At 36.0% G+C, this 14,539-nt stretch overlaps 1 protein-coding gene across 1 annotated transcript; it reads left to right on the top strand.

Moving 5' to 3' along the window:
• Positions 1–1,323: 1,323 nt before the first annotated feature.
• LOC131147248 (chaperone protein ClpB3, chloroplastic) lies at positions 1,324–13,434 on the top strand. The gene is made up of 10 exons (XM_058097011.1): positions 1,324–1,839; positions 2,653–2,871; positions 3,558–3,795; positions 4,685–4,880; positions 5,222–5,276; positions 5,449–5,599; positions 5,967–6,275; positions 11,042–11,307; positions 11,565–12,491; positions 12,922–13,434. The coding sequence occupies exons 1-10, from the start codon at positions 1,591–1,593 to the stop codon at positions 13,255–13,257; spliced, it is 2,946 nt and encodes a 981-aa protein (XP_057952994.1). The 5' UTR covers positions 1,324–1,590; the 3' UTR covers positions 13,258–13,434.
• Positions 13,435–14,539: the final 1,105 nt, after the last annotated feature.

Genomic DNA, 14,539 nt, shown 5'->3' on the forward strand with positions numbered 1-14,539 from the left:
ATCGTACAACTATGTTTTTTTTTATCATGGCTAGGATGTTAGGAGCGATATGATATAATCATGACTGTTTTATTTTTGTGAAAACTTGTTAGAATTTTGTTATCGACAACTCGTAGTCCTTGATTTTTTAATTGCTACTATTTTTTTTTTATTTGGGTTGGGATGTTAAGAGTGATATGATATGATCTTGACTTTTTATTTCATTTAAACTCTTACTTAATTAACGTGGAGTCTTTTTTTTTTTAGGAAAGAAGAAGCGAGAAGAAGCCTACGTAATTTTTGCATGGAGGTCAATATATTCATTCTACAGAAACAGGCTTTTCAAAAGTCGATTCTCCCAATTATGTAAACAGATGAGACTTTCGCATGGGTAGCTATGTAGTGTATGGAAACCGACTTTTGGATAATCATTTTCTTCTTCATATGTAGGTCTTGCATGAAGGTTGCATGCACGTACATGTAAAATGTCATGCAAAATATAGATCAAAATTTGGTCAGTGGACATGAACCTTTGCATGTCAAAGTTGACCTCCTTTTATTCATTATACATTGTTATATGTATTTCTCAAATTGATGGGATGTGTGAAATTTTTTAATACACCAAAATTTGAAAACTCAATGAAAGGTCATGTAAAATTTGCATGCAATGGTTTTCACAATTATTCATACAAATTTAAACCAACTTTGAGGAAATTTGTTAGTTGAACAATTTCTCAAATGTCAGTAAGGCCTACAGATTTTGCATGATTGACTCTTTATCTGCAAAAAATTTTTGATAGCCCATTTGGTCTTTATAAACCGACTTTCTAAAAGTCGTTAAGTTTGCTCAAATTTTGTGTCGGAGCCATGTAAATCCATGCATTCTACAGAAATTCGATAGTCGGTTTTGTCTTACGTAAATTTTGTATTAGTTTGTATGAGAATATGTGAAAACATGCATGTTAAACAAACCGACTTTTGAATGGTCCATTTTTATTGCACAAACCAATTTTTCAAAAACTAGTTTCTTTTTATGTAAATTTTGCATAACTTTACATGTGGGGTAAGTAAAAGCATTCATCTAAAGTGAAAATTAATTTTTAGATAATCAGTTGTCACAGCACAAATGGACTTTCTTAAAATCAATTTATACACGTAATAGCGATGACCTAAAGAAATCGATCAACTTTTACATATTTGATTTATGTAGTGAAAATCGACAAGATTTGGTTTTAACACATTTGTATAGTTTGTTTCCCTGCAAATTTAATATTTACGCAAAGAACTCTAATTTTATCAATTGTGAATTTTAGTTAACTCGAGCCTGCAACTGGACAGCGCTCTATCCTCACATGACCACGTGGCTGAATAATAGGGCTGTATGCGCAGTGCGCAAGCCGCGCACCCAAGCCTCTGCCCGTGTCCCACGGTCTCGAATTTTCCCTTCGCCTCCGCGAATCTACCAGAACTCTCTGAACACACTTCTCTTTCTTCGCCACCCTTTTGAAATTCCCACGCAAAGCCCTCGCCTTTTGCCGCATTTCTGCCCAAGTCCCCAACTCCGCCGTCGAGCCTCGCCGGAAACCCACTCCTACTAGCCGGACCTCGCCTATGGCTACCGCAACTTCCTTCGCAGGCGTCGGTCTTCACTTTCATCCTCCGTTGCCCAATGGTTGTAGGAAAAATGCTTTGTTAGCGCAGCCTCAGCTCTCTCTGAGCTTACCTGCGAAGTCTAGAGCTCTCAGAACCCTAAAGTCGATGAGATTGAAGAAGAACGATGTATTTGGGACCAAAAGGCTCGAGAGGTTTGGGAACGGTTCGAAGCCATTCGTTGTCCGATGCGATGGTTCAAACGGAAGGGTAATTTGTGTTTTAAGAGTTCTCGTTATGCTTGTCGGCGATTTCGAGTGCCCAGATAATTTTTTTTTAGTAAATTTGTTGTTCAATTCATATCCATTGTAAGCATTTTTGCGTGGTTTTTGTTGAATTCGCATGGTTTGTGATTATTTGAAGTCTCAAATCAATTGTTCAATATTTCGTACTTGAAGGCATTGTACGTGGGAAAAGTTGGATGATTTGCTGAAATTCGCGATCTTTTCTTGGAGAGTTCAAATTTTTTTTTTCTTAAAGCAATGCATGACTTTAAATTTGAATCATTTATAATTTTAAATCTTGGCAATGAGGGTAGGTGTTTTGTGGATTCAAATGTCTGTATAAGGCTGAAATATTGAGTTGTGTGATTGAATTATTCAGAACTTGGAGAAAGCGCTATGTCTGCATTTCTTTTACACACACACACACACAGACAAACAAGCACACTTTCTTTCAACAGTAGTAAGACCTAACAACAATAATAATAATAATAATAATAATAATAATAATAATAATAATAATGAATCCAAAATCTGTTTTATTTTTCACAAAATATTTGAATTTGTTCTGACAAAGCTCAACTCTTGCATTGGATTATTACGATTGCAACTGTTATTTCTCTGGTCCGGCTAACTGTAATTATGTGACAATGCAAATAGTCTGACAAAGCTCAACTCTTGCATTGGATTATTACGGTTGCAACTGTTATTCTCTGGTCCGGCTAACTGTAATTATTTGACAATGCAAATAGTCTGGATGTGAATTTTATTGTATTGAGTTGGGCGTTTTCTATTATGACAGATCACTCAGCAGGAGTTTACTGATATGGCATGGCAAGGTATTGTCTCTTCTCCAGAGGTAGCAAGAGAAAACAAACATCAGATTGTGGAGACTGAGCATTTAATGAAGTCATTGTTGGAGCAGAAGAATGGGCTTGCTCGGCGCATTTTCTCCAAAGCTGGTGTTGACAATACTCGTCTTTTAGAAGCAACTGACAGGTTCATCCAACGCCAGCCAAAGGTAATTTTAGCATTATTGAAACTTTATCCAGACGATAAAATTGCTGCCTTTGTGGAATGTAAAGTATGGATTATGTTAGTTCATGTTTTGGATTTTTGTAAAAGTTCTTTTTACTTTCAAAGTCGTGCAAGTAATTAATCATTGATGTATTGTTATCCTAATAATTAAATATTCTTGCAAATAATTAATCATTGAATTGTTAGCCCAATAATCAAATCTTTCTTGGAATTGAGTTCTGTTTTTTAGGAAATCAATATTTGGTCAGCCTCAAGCAATAGGAGAGGTTGTTAAAAATTTTAAATAGAACTCAGTATTAGCATTTAATATCTGTGTACAGTAGATGCAAAAACATATAACACATAAGCTCTTAAGAGTCTATTTCCATATAATGGAAAATGAATATGGATATCTACATTGACATAGGCAATTTTATCTTGACATATGAATGTTGACACTGGAAGTGTTGCTGAGGGATTCCTTGAGCATACTCTACCAGCAATGTGCTGTTAAGTGTGCATGTCATTCAGCCATCTTCCATAATTCGTTTGGATTGGCTATGGATATGGCAACTTGTGTAGGGTTCACATCTTGAACATTTTTTATTCATCAGCCAATACATTCTTCTGTTCACTACATTTATGCTGATCACTTAATATTCGACCTCTGAATCTTTTTGCATATGTCAGGTTATCAGTGAATCAGCTGGTTCGATGTTAGGAAGGGATTTGGAAGCCCTGATTCAGCGAGCCAGAGACTATAAGAAAGAATATGGAGATTCTTTTGTGTCAGTTGAGCATTTAGTCCTTAGTTATACCCAAGATCAAAGATTTGGGAAGCAATTATTCAGGGATTTCCAAATTTCACAGCAAACCTTAAAATCTGCAATTCAGGCTATAAGGGGGAATCAGACAGTAATCGACCAAGGTGAATGTTTCATGCGTTTACTTGAATCACTGCATTATTGATACAGTTCTTCTTAGTTTGATGATCAATGTGTATAAGGAACTTGCATGAGGAAGTAGTGACTGGTGGCCATCTTTTATGTGGGGCAGACTTCCTCATGCAAGTTTTGCATACGCATTGATAATTAAACTAAGCAAAGGTTTATTTTCTCTGTTGTTAATCAAACATTGTATCTCCTTGGAATTTAAAAGTGGTGAGCTATACAGTTTCTGTTGTAAATAGGTGTCTCCTGGTTCTCCTTTTGTTGGAACTTGGAACCATAAAATCATTAAATTCTTTTTAAGGGGGGGGGGGGGGGGTGTTGCAGCAGACCACAAGAGTTAGGCACAGTGTCCTGATTCTCCCATCATTAAAATTGTGAAATATATTTTGCTACCACCTACCATGGACACTATCCATTGTTTACACACACTTCAAAATCTTTACACATAACCTACCTTTTTCTTTCTTTCTTTTTCTTAGTGGGTTATGGTTCAAGAATCTACACATTGTAGCAATGGATTACGGTAATAATACAACTTATGTACAACTATTTAGGGCATGGTATCCATTTAGTAGTCTCTTCATAGGTAGCGCCATCTTTGCAGTTTCTTCATATGTAGCACGACATCTCTTGTTCATTCGACTTGCGCTTATTTTGTGGTTTCTTCTTGTTCAGCTTGGTATCTCTTGTACATTCAATTTCTGTGACTTTGTTTTTCTTGTTTGACCTTTGTTTCTTGGTCGAATTGATGCCATTTCATAAGTTAGGAGGAATTCTAGGACATGCTTCTGGTGGCTTTGCATGTTACAATGTGTTTGTATTGGTCAAGATTATCAGAAGGGCAAGTCTCACTTTTCAGTCTTACAGATCCTGAGGGGAAATATGAAGCACTCGAAAAATATGGAAAAGACTTGACAGCAATGGCAAAGGAAGGAAAGCTTGACCCAGTAATTGGAAGGGATGATGAAATACGGAGATGCATTCAAATTCTCTCAAGAAGAACAAAGAATAATCCTGTGCTAATTGGTGAGCCTGGGGTTGGAAAAACTGCAATTTCTGAAGGGTGAGTACTTAGGGACGTTTTTCTTGTATTTATGGAAGCATATGCGTATATCAGTAAATGACTCAAGGGTAATAAAGCTGGACATTCTGAATGGAATCATAGCCCATAATCTTGCAAGAACATAGCTTTTTTGCTGACTGGTAAGACCATCTGTTTTCATAAACTGGTCACAGCTTAAAGTTAGGAACTTTTAGCTCAGACTTATTTGCATGGTGAGCATAGATCAGCTACCCAGCTTCGGTGGAGTTTGCAGGGAGGGGACATACTTTGAAATCTTGTTAAGCTGCTTGCCACACTGTCTTTCTCTAATGTTTGTGTATCTTTATATACTTCTGTAATAGGCTCGCACAGAGGATTGTTCAGGGAGATGTGCCTCAAGCTCTGATGAACCGTAAGGTGTGTGATCCAGAGGTTCAGTGTCAACTTCTGCATGGAAATATATTGTTTTCTACTATTGCTGTTGTTGTCATTGTCGTTGTCATCATAATCATTATTGTTATTATCCCATCAGGATATTTTACTTCCGAAAGCAAAATGTGTTTTAATGTGATCTAGCTGTCCTTTGCAGTTGATATCCCTAGACATGGGTGCACTCATAGCTGGAGCAAAATATCGAGGAGAATTTGAGGATAGACTAAAGGCTGTACTCAAGGAAGTAACAGAATCAGAAGGGCAGATCATCCTGTTCATTGATGAGATCCATACAGTTGTTGGGGCAGGTAATTTTCTTAACTGTATTTTGAGATGCTTGAGATTTCCAGCCATTTAGATCTAATTTTGATGGTCACCCTTCTCTCATTCAAAATTATCTTGGGCATTTTCTTTATAATTGTTGAAAATTCTACTATCTTCTTCTATTTGGCTGCTATGTGTTCAGGGGAAGCTAACTTCTTAGACTCTGTTCAAATATTGAGGTGTTTTGATCTACGCCTAAAATTAGTGGTCCTCTAGTTCATCTGATATTTAATTTTTTTCAATAAGAAATTTATGTAGAGTTGATGGTTGCCAGTAGTTGTTTCCAACGTATGCAATGATAGATCATGATAAATCATATGATAATGAATTGACTACACTTCATTTTTTCAGGTGCTACCAATGGTGCAATGGATGCAGGCAATTTACTGAAACCCATGCTTGGTCGTGGAGAATTACGATGCATTGGTGCTACCACGCTGGATGAATATCGTAAATATATTGAGAAAGATCCAGCTTTAGAGCGCCGTTTCCAGCAAGTTTATGTTGACCAACCTAATGTGGAAGATACAATATCTATCCTTCGGGGGTTGCGTGAAAGATATGAGCTTCATCATGGAGTTCGCATCTCGGACAGTGCTCTTGTAGAAGCTGCAATTCTTTCGGATCGTTACATTAGTGGTCGCTTTTTACCTGACAAAGGTAATGGATCAATTCTGCTCAATTTCACATGGAACTGTTGTTTCACTAGGAATATGGACTTGCTTTGACACATACGACATAATCAATAGGAACAGTAGTTGCTGTTATTTTCCTGGTACATCTCTAGGAAGAGTGACAAGAGGATCATCACCTACCATCAACCCCACTTAGGCTATCGCTTTGGAATGTATTTTGGTGCAGACTTTCAAAACTAGGATTCATGTGTTAATTTAATACTCTGTTTGTTGGTTCTTTTTGTATTTTAGGGGATGGATTGGTAAATATGTGTTATTAACTGTTTGAAGCATAAATACTTGTATTTTGTGGAGATAGTTGGCATTTCGGATACAATTAGATTTCTCTCTGGGTTTTCTCCTCTCTCCCTAGGTAGAGCATTCTTCTATCGTTGTCTTCTTCCCTTTTCTTTTCCCTTTCTCTTCTGTCCAATCTTCTTCCCTCTTTTCCCTCCACATTCTTGATAGAAAAGGAAAAAGGATGAGGGGAAGGAAAAAAGAAGGCTAAACATGATAGAGAAACAAGTTAATTCATTGTCACATCCATGGTCTTAAATTTCCACGAAATTGTCGAAATTTCCATCAAAATTTCCGATTTCTGTCAGCCTCGAAATCGAAATAGCTGTCGATTTCCATCTTGCATAATTTCCGTCGAAATATCGACAAATCATCCGAAATCTTTCAAAATCTTGAAATTTTAGCAAAATTTGTCGAAATTTGAACAATGTAATGAAATTTCTTCGGAATTCAAATGAGGGATTTAGGAGTAAAACGAAATTTCTCTTTTAATTTACTTTTATAAAAAAAAATGATTATTACAAGTGCTTTTGAAATTATATGAAAAAATAAACTTACAACAACATTTTATTTTACCATTCATTTATAAATTATCATTATTTGTATAATAAATAATATTTAAATGATTTATGTATTTCATTTGTATTAACTGATTCACTAAATATGTTTAATGTACATTATCTTACAATATGTTTGACACACGTATTATATTACAACTTCTCCACCTTATACACAACATAGATGTATTTACTTGTAATATATTAGTCCTAAACTTACATTATTATGTCTATTAATCATTTCTAAAGCTTCATAAAAGAATCCCATGTTCTCCTACTGGTTTCCATTATTTTTTCAAATCGAAATTGAAATCGAAATCGAAATTGACATAGAAATCAAAATTTCCGTTGAAATTTTGGTACTTTTGGATCTTCGAAATTTGAATCAAAATCGAAATTTAAGACCTCGGTCACATCTCATAATTTTTTGTTCCATGAGTGATGCTAAAGAGAACAATAATTAATTTTTGTTCTTTGAAGAAACCATGCTTTCTTGAACTGTATTTCTTCATTAAATAATTTTTTGCGTATTTACTGCTGGGTTAACTCCGCCTGTGATGCACTTAAATGTCCTAATTTTTTCACACACAGCCGGTCCCAAACCCGGGTTAAGGAGGAGGGTTGCATTAGGTAGCTGACAGCCAGCGTAAAATTTGTCAGATCACTATGATATGAATCCTTACCGAATATTTGTTGGGGCGTCCCCTACGAGCGACGCGTTGCACTTGAACCACCCGGGTGTAGCGAAAAGTGGGCGAGGGTGGGCTAGGTCGTCGCCCCGAAGCGACGCGCCGTGTCGGCGCTCGGGTATGGTGTCAAATATGCGAGGGTTCCTGCATTATTCTGGACGTGGGCAGGTAAAGACGTTAGTTCAGGAAATTAGGATTAGATTAGCAACTTGGAATATAGGGACACTTACGGATAAAAGCATGGAAATTGTGGATACAATGATTAGAAGAAGAATTAATATAATTTGCCTTCAAGAAACCAAGTGGGTGGGGGAGAAAGCTAGAGAAATCGATAAATCAGGTTTTAAACTTTGGTCCACTGGAAAAGAAAAACATAAGAATGGAGTAGGCATTATTATAGAAAAAAACTTAAAAGATAGCGTTATGGATGTAATTAGAGTAAGGGATAGAATTATAAAAATCAAAATGGTATTAGGACAAGAGATAATAAATATCATTAGTGCTTATGCTCCTCAAGTTGGCTTAGCAGAAAATCTTAAGAGACAATATTGGGAAGATATGGATAGTATTATACAAGGTATACCAGGGACTGAGAAAATATTTATAGGAGGAGATCTGAATGGACACGTTGGAAGAGATAATAAAAATTATGAAAGGATACATAAAGGATATGGATATGGAAACAAAAATGAGTCTGGGGAGATGATCTTAGACTTTGCTATGTCATATGATTTTAGTATAATGAATACTTGCTTTAAGAAGAGAGAAGAACACTTAATAACCTTTAAAAGTGGACAAAATAGAAGTCAAATAGATTTTTTTTTAACTAGAAGGGTAGATCGTGTATCATGCAAGGATTGTAAAGTTATTCCAGGTGAAAGTCTAACCACACAACATAGAGTCTTAGTGTTAGATATGTGCATTAAAAAATGGAAGAAAAAGGATAAAATAAACCAGTGTAGGAGAACTAGATGGTGGAACCTAAAAGGAGAAAATATAATAAAATTTAAAGATAAAATGATCAAAGATGGGGAGGATGGGATAGATTCAAATACTCTTTGGAATAGATTAGCTAGCTATATTAAAAAGATAGCAAAAGAGATTTTAAGCGAATCAAGGGGAAGATTCTCAAATAGCAAAGAAAGTTGGTGGTGGGATAAAGATGTACAAAAAATCATAAAGACAAAAAGAATTTGGTATAAAACGTGGCAAAAATGTAGAAACAACGATAACTTTGAAAAATATAAAGAGGCAAGAAAAGATGCAAAAAGGGCTGTTAGTGAAGCTAAATATAGATCATTTAATAGTTTGTATGATAGATTAGGTACAAAAGAAGGGGAAAGAGATATATTTAAACTTGTTAAAGCTAATGAAAGGAAGAACAAGGACTTAGGAAATGTAAAATGTATAAAAAGTGAGGATGATATTGTCTTGGTTAAGGACAAAGATATTAAAGAAAGATGGCGAAGTTACTTTAGTAAGTTGTTTAATGAAAACCAAATAGAAGGTTTAAATTTAGAATTGTCAAATGAGGAAAAGACTAAAAATATAAGATTTATTCGAAAAATTAGAGTTAACGAAGTTAAGTTTGCATTAAAAAAGATGAAAAATGGGAAAGCTATGAGACCAGATAACATCCCAATTGAAGTTTGGAAATGCTTGGGTGATAACGGAATTATATGGTTAACTAATTTATTTAATACAATTGTAAAAACTAAGAAAATGCCAGATGAATGGAGGAAAAGTACTTTAATACCTATATACAAAAATAAAGGAGATATTCAAAATTGTAATAACTATCGTGAAATTAAACTTATGAGTCATACGATGAAATTATGGGAAAGAGTAGTTGAACAAAGATTAAGGTTAGAAACGAAGATCTCAAAGAATCAATTTGGTTTTATGCCTGGGAGATCTACTACAGAAGCTATTTATCTTTTAAGAAGATTAATGGAAAAGTTTAGAGAAAAGAAGAGGGACTTGCATATGATATTTATTGACCTTAGAAAGCATATGATAGGATACCTAGGGAAGTTCTATGGTGGGTTTTAGAAAAAAAGGGTGTATGTTGTAGGTATACCGATGTCATTAAGGATATGTATGGAGTAATGACTAGTGTAAAGACTATAGATGGAGAAACTAGAGAATTTCCAATTACCATAGGTGTACATCAAGGATCTGCTTTGAGTCCTTATCCTTTTGCTTTAGTGATGGACCAATTGACTAAGAGTATTCAAAAGGAGGTTCCATGGTGTACGTTGTTTGCAGATGATATTGTATTAATTGACGAAACTAGGGATGGAGTAGAGGCTGAGTTAGAATTATGGAGAGAAGCTTTGGAATCTAAAGGCTTTAAGATAAGTAGAAATAAAACAGAATATATGAAATGTAATTTTAGTAATGATAGGAGGAATATTGGAGACAAAGTTAAACTTGATGATGAAGAAATAAATAGCACTTGTAGATTTCGATACCTTGGATCTATTATGCAAGCTGAAGGAGAAATTGAAGATGATGTAATGCATAGAGTTAAAGCAGGTTGGGTAAAATGGAGAAGTTCTTCAAGTGTTCTATGTGATCGTAGAATACCCTTAAAATTGAAAGGGAAGTTTTATAGGACAGTTATAAGACCAGCTATGCTATATGGATCAGAATGTTGGGCGACGAAGAAACATAATATCCAAAATGTAAAAGTTGCCGAGATGAGGATGCTTAGATGGATGAGTGATATAACATTGAAAGATAAATTAAGGAATGAACATATTCGTGGTAAGTTAGGTGTAGCTCCTATAGAAGATAAGATAAGGGAAGGACGACTCAGATGGTATGAACACTTGCAACGTAGGCCTTATAGTGCACCTGTGAGGAAGAGTGACTTAGTTACTGTGGGGGGCAGTAGAAGGGGTAGGGGTAGACCTAAAATAACTTGGGAGGAGATAGTGAGTAAGAATTTAATATCTTTGAATCTATCAAAAGAAATGGTCCATGATCGCATAAATTGGCGGAAAAGGATTCATATAGCTGACCCCACTTAGTGGGACTAAGGCTTGGTTTTGTTGTTGTTGTGTTGTGTATTTACTGCTGGGTTCTAGTTCAATGTGCATCTAATAGAAATTTTAAATTTGCAGCCGAGCTGCTTTATTTATGTACTAGCGTGTGTTCATTTAGTGGTTCGTTGGTCAGTTCTAATGCATTTGGTACGTCTGCAGCTATTGACCTAGTTGATGAGGCAGCTGCAAAACTGAAGATGGAAATCACTTCAAAACCTACTGCTCTTGATGAGATTGATCGTGCAGTACTGAAGCTGGAGATGGAGAGGCTTTCTCTTACGAATGATACAGATAAAGCTTCAAAAGATAGGTTGAGTCGCCTAGATGCTGAGCTCTCTCTCTTAAAGGAGAAACAGGCAGAGCTAACTGAGCAATGGGAGCATGAAAAAACTGTTATGATGCGCATTCAGTCGATCAAAGAGGAGGTATGATTGTATGAAGCTCTCTCTCTCTCTTTTATTGTACAAAAAATCTTTTTTGTGAAACTTTTATTTGAGCTTTGTCAATATGAGGACTGCTTTTCATCCCTAGTCTAGAGAAACAGGATTTGATGGGAAGTGAGTGCGGAGTAGTTCTGTCTCATTAACACGTTGGGCAAATGGACATTGATGAGCCGTTTTAAAATGCATAGAGTAAAATACGTGAATGGTAGGCATCCAGAAACTGACTGTTTTTCATACAGATTGACAGGGTAAATCTTGAGATCCAGCAGGCTGAACGGGAGTATGATCTTAATCGTGCTGCTGAGCTGAAGTATGGAAGCTTGAACTCCTTGCAGCGGCAACTTCAAAGTGCAGAAAAAGAATTAGATGAGTACATGAGTTCTGGGAAGTCGATGCTGAGAGAAGAAGTTACTGGGAGTGATATTGCTGAGATTGTCAGTAAATGGACTGGTATTCCTGTTTCCAAGCTGCAACAATCAGAGCGGGAGAAGCTGTTGCATTTGGAGGAAGAGCTACATAAACGTGTTGTGGGTCAAGATCCTGCTGTAAAAGCAGTAGCTGAAGCTATCCAGAGGTCCCGAGCTGGCCTGTCAGATCCTCATCGTCCCATTGCTAGTTTCATGTTCATGGGTCCAACAGGTGTTGGGAAGACAGAGCTTGCCAAGGCACTTGCATCCTATTTGTTCAACACTGAGGAGGCCCTTGTACGAATTGATATGAGTGAGTACATGGAAAAACATGCAGTTTCAAGATTAATTGGAGCCCCACCTGGTTATGTAGGGTATGAGGAAGGAGGACAGTTGACAGAAACAGTCCGCAGGAGGCCTTATGCAGTTATTTTGTTTGATGAGATAGAAAAAGCCCATTCTGATGTGTTCAATGTGTTCCTTCAGATTCTGGATGATGGAAGAGTGACAGACTCCCAGGGTCGTACCGTGAGTTTCACCAATACAGTTATTATCATGACTTCAAATGTGGGATCACAGTACATAATTAATACAGATGATGAGAATTTACCCAAGGAATCAGGTTATGAAATTATTAAGCAAAGGGTGATGGATGCAGCAAGATCAGTCTTTCGACCTGAGTTTATGAATCGGGTCGATGAGTACATAGTTTTCCAGCCCCTGGATCGTGGTCAGATTAGCAGTATTGTAAGGTTACAGGTAAGTTGCTGCACTTCTATGAATTTATGTTGCTTCTTGTTCTGCAAATATAAAGGGACTATGCATTCAATTAATGTCTGTTAATTTGATTGACTAATCATTTTGCTTAAAATTAATAAGCAAGCAAATCTGGACAAAATAGAATCAGCTAGCTGAAGATTACTGTTGGAACTAGAGATGCAATGGTAAAATTAAGCTGTGCATATAAAAAAAAATTTTAGTTTCTTTTCAACTTCGGAAAATTTAATGGTGAAATTGAAATCAAAGTCTAAATCAATGTGCAAAGAATAAAAATTGAAATAAAAAACTAAAATCAACTAGATTGAAGTGTAGAGAGAGAGATTTGGTTTTGGTGGTTCTTTCTGGTTTCAGGTAAAATTATGAATACCCTGAAGGGGTGCCTTATTTTTGCACTTGTTCTTCTGTGCAGCTGGAACGGGTGCAGAAGAGGATAGCAGACAGGAAAATGAAAATCCAGGTGAGCGATGCAGCAGTACAACTGCTGGGAAGCCTGGGGTATGATCCTAACTATGGTGCAAGGCCGGTTAAGCGGGTAATCCAGCAGTATGTTGAGAATGAACTAGCCAAGGGCATATTGCGAGGGGATTTTAATGACGAGGACACCATCTTAATCGACACAGAGGTTACGGCATTTTCTAACGGCCAACTTCCCCAGCAAAAGCTCGTATTTACCAAATTAGACTCCGATTCAGACTCAAGTTCTGCAACTGAAGAGGATCGGCAAGTTTTTTCAGAGAGTCGATGAGTGTTGTATTTTAGTTTTGCTTCACGGAATCACACTCACAGTGATGCACCACAGAAAGCTTGTGCCCAAGATATGTGTAAGGAGTTCATGCTACTCCAAATTCTCAAATGCTGTTTGTAGCTTATTTATTTATAGCTGAGGGTTGTTTATATATATATATATATATATTTTAAACCAGGGGTGAGAATAGATTCAAGAAAAATGCTTCTTTATTAAGAGAGAGAATACAGAAGTATGAAACTCCGATCATCACTAAAATTGTTCGAGGCCAACCCTAGACGTTATACACACATACTTGATAAAATATGGTTGCTTATTAACCCTCTTACTAATAATGAATTTACTTGTCTAATACCTTTTTCTGAAGAATCATGTATATTTGAAGCAAATGCAGTGTCTTCATCTTTGCCCATTTAATGATTGGAGCCTCTTCAGCTTCCTTCTGAATTGAACTATTTTGATTGATATTATTGTAGGTCTCAATTGAAAAAATATGGTTTTAGTAAATTAATGTCTTAGGTTAACTTATTTGTGTATGAGTGGCTATATTTTGTATGATGCATATGCTTCTTTTGTACTGACTTGACAATCATTTTTGTGTATTATGACTATATTTTTAGGGATGATTGTTTATAAGGGGCTGGGAAATGAAACAAAATTGATTGATTGTTTTTGTTATTATATTTTTGTCTATTATGATTTTATTTGGAAGAATTTTTTTTTGACTTTTTGAGTTCAACCGTTATTTTGATGTTGACAAAATACAAGTATTTTATGTGTGTAATTAGTGTTTAAATAAAAATGAAAACAATGAGAGCCTTGAAGAGCACATTGACTTGACGCATTCTATGGAAAAGTAGAGCAAAGGAAGGGTGCTATAATTTATTTGATTGTATTGCATTTATTTTAATTTTTATATTTGGTATGTAATAATGCATATCATGCATGATGTGGGTAAATGCTCAAATAGAGACCATAGAATGACCCTAGATAACCAAAGTTTTCATAGAAATAATTTTGACAAATTATAAGGTCAAATCAGGACTTAAGTTGTGATTTCATCTGAGCTCAATTGACAGACCCATAAGTGACTTATTTAGCTCGGTCGATCGATCATCGGTCAATCGACCGGTTTTTTACTAAACCTTCCTTAGTTGACCGATGGGCAAGGAAATTTGAAATTACTTTAAGGCCAGTCGACCGACACTTTGCTCAGTCGATCCAAGTTCTTTGATCTGGCCATACTTTGTGTTCAGTCGATCGGCAAAGTGAGTGCAAAATG

The sequence above is a fragment of the Malania oleifera genome, chromosome 1 (genome assembly GCF_029873635.1).
Source record: "Malania oleifera isolate guangnan ecotype guangnan chromosome 1, ASM2987363v1, whole genome shotgun sequence".
Taxonomy (NCBI): Eukaryota; Viridiplantae; Streptophyta; class Magnoliopsida; order Santalales; family Ximeniaceae; genus Malania; species Malania oleifera.

Bases quoted from the DNA above. Each gene is read 5' to 3' on its own strand.
- LOC131147248 (XM_058097011.1), top strand. From the start codon at position 1,591: ATGGCTACCGCAACTTCCTTCGCAGGCGTCGGTCTTCACTTTCATCCT. The intron at 4,881-5,221 runs GTGAGTACTTAG...CTTCTGTAATAG, and splicing joins AAAACTGCAATTTCTGAAGG to GCTCGCACAGAGGATTGTTC. The intron at 12,492-12,921 runs GTAAGTTGCTGC...TCTTCTGTGCAG, and splicing joins GCAGTATTGTAAGGTTACAG to CTGGAACGGGTGCAGAAGAG.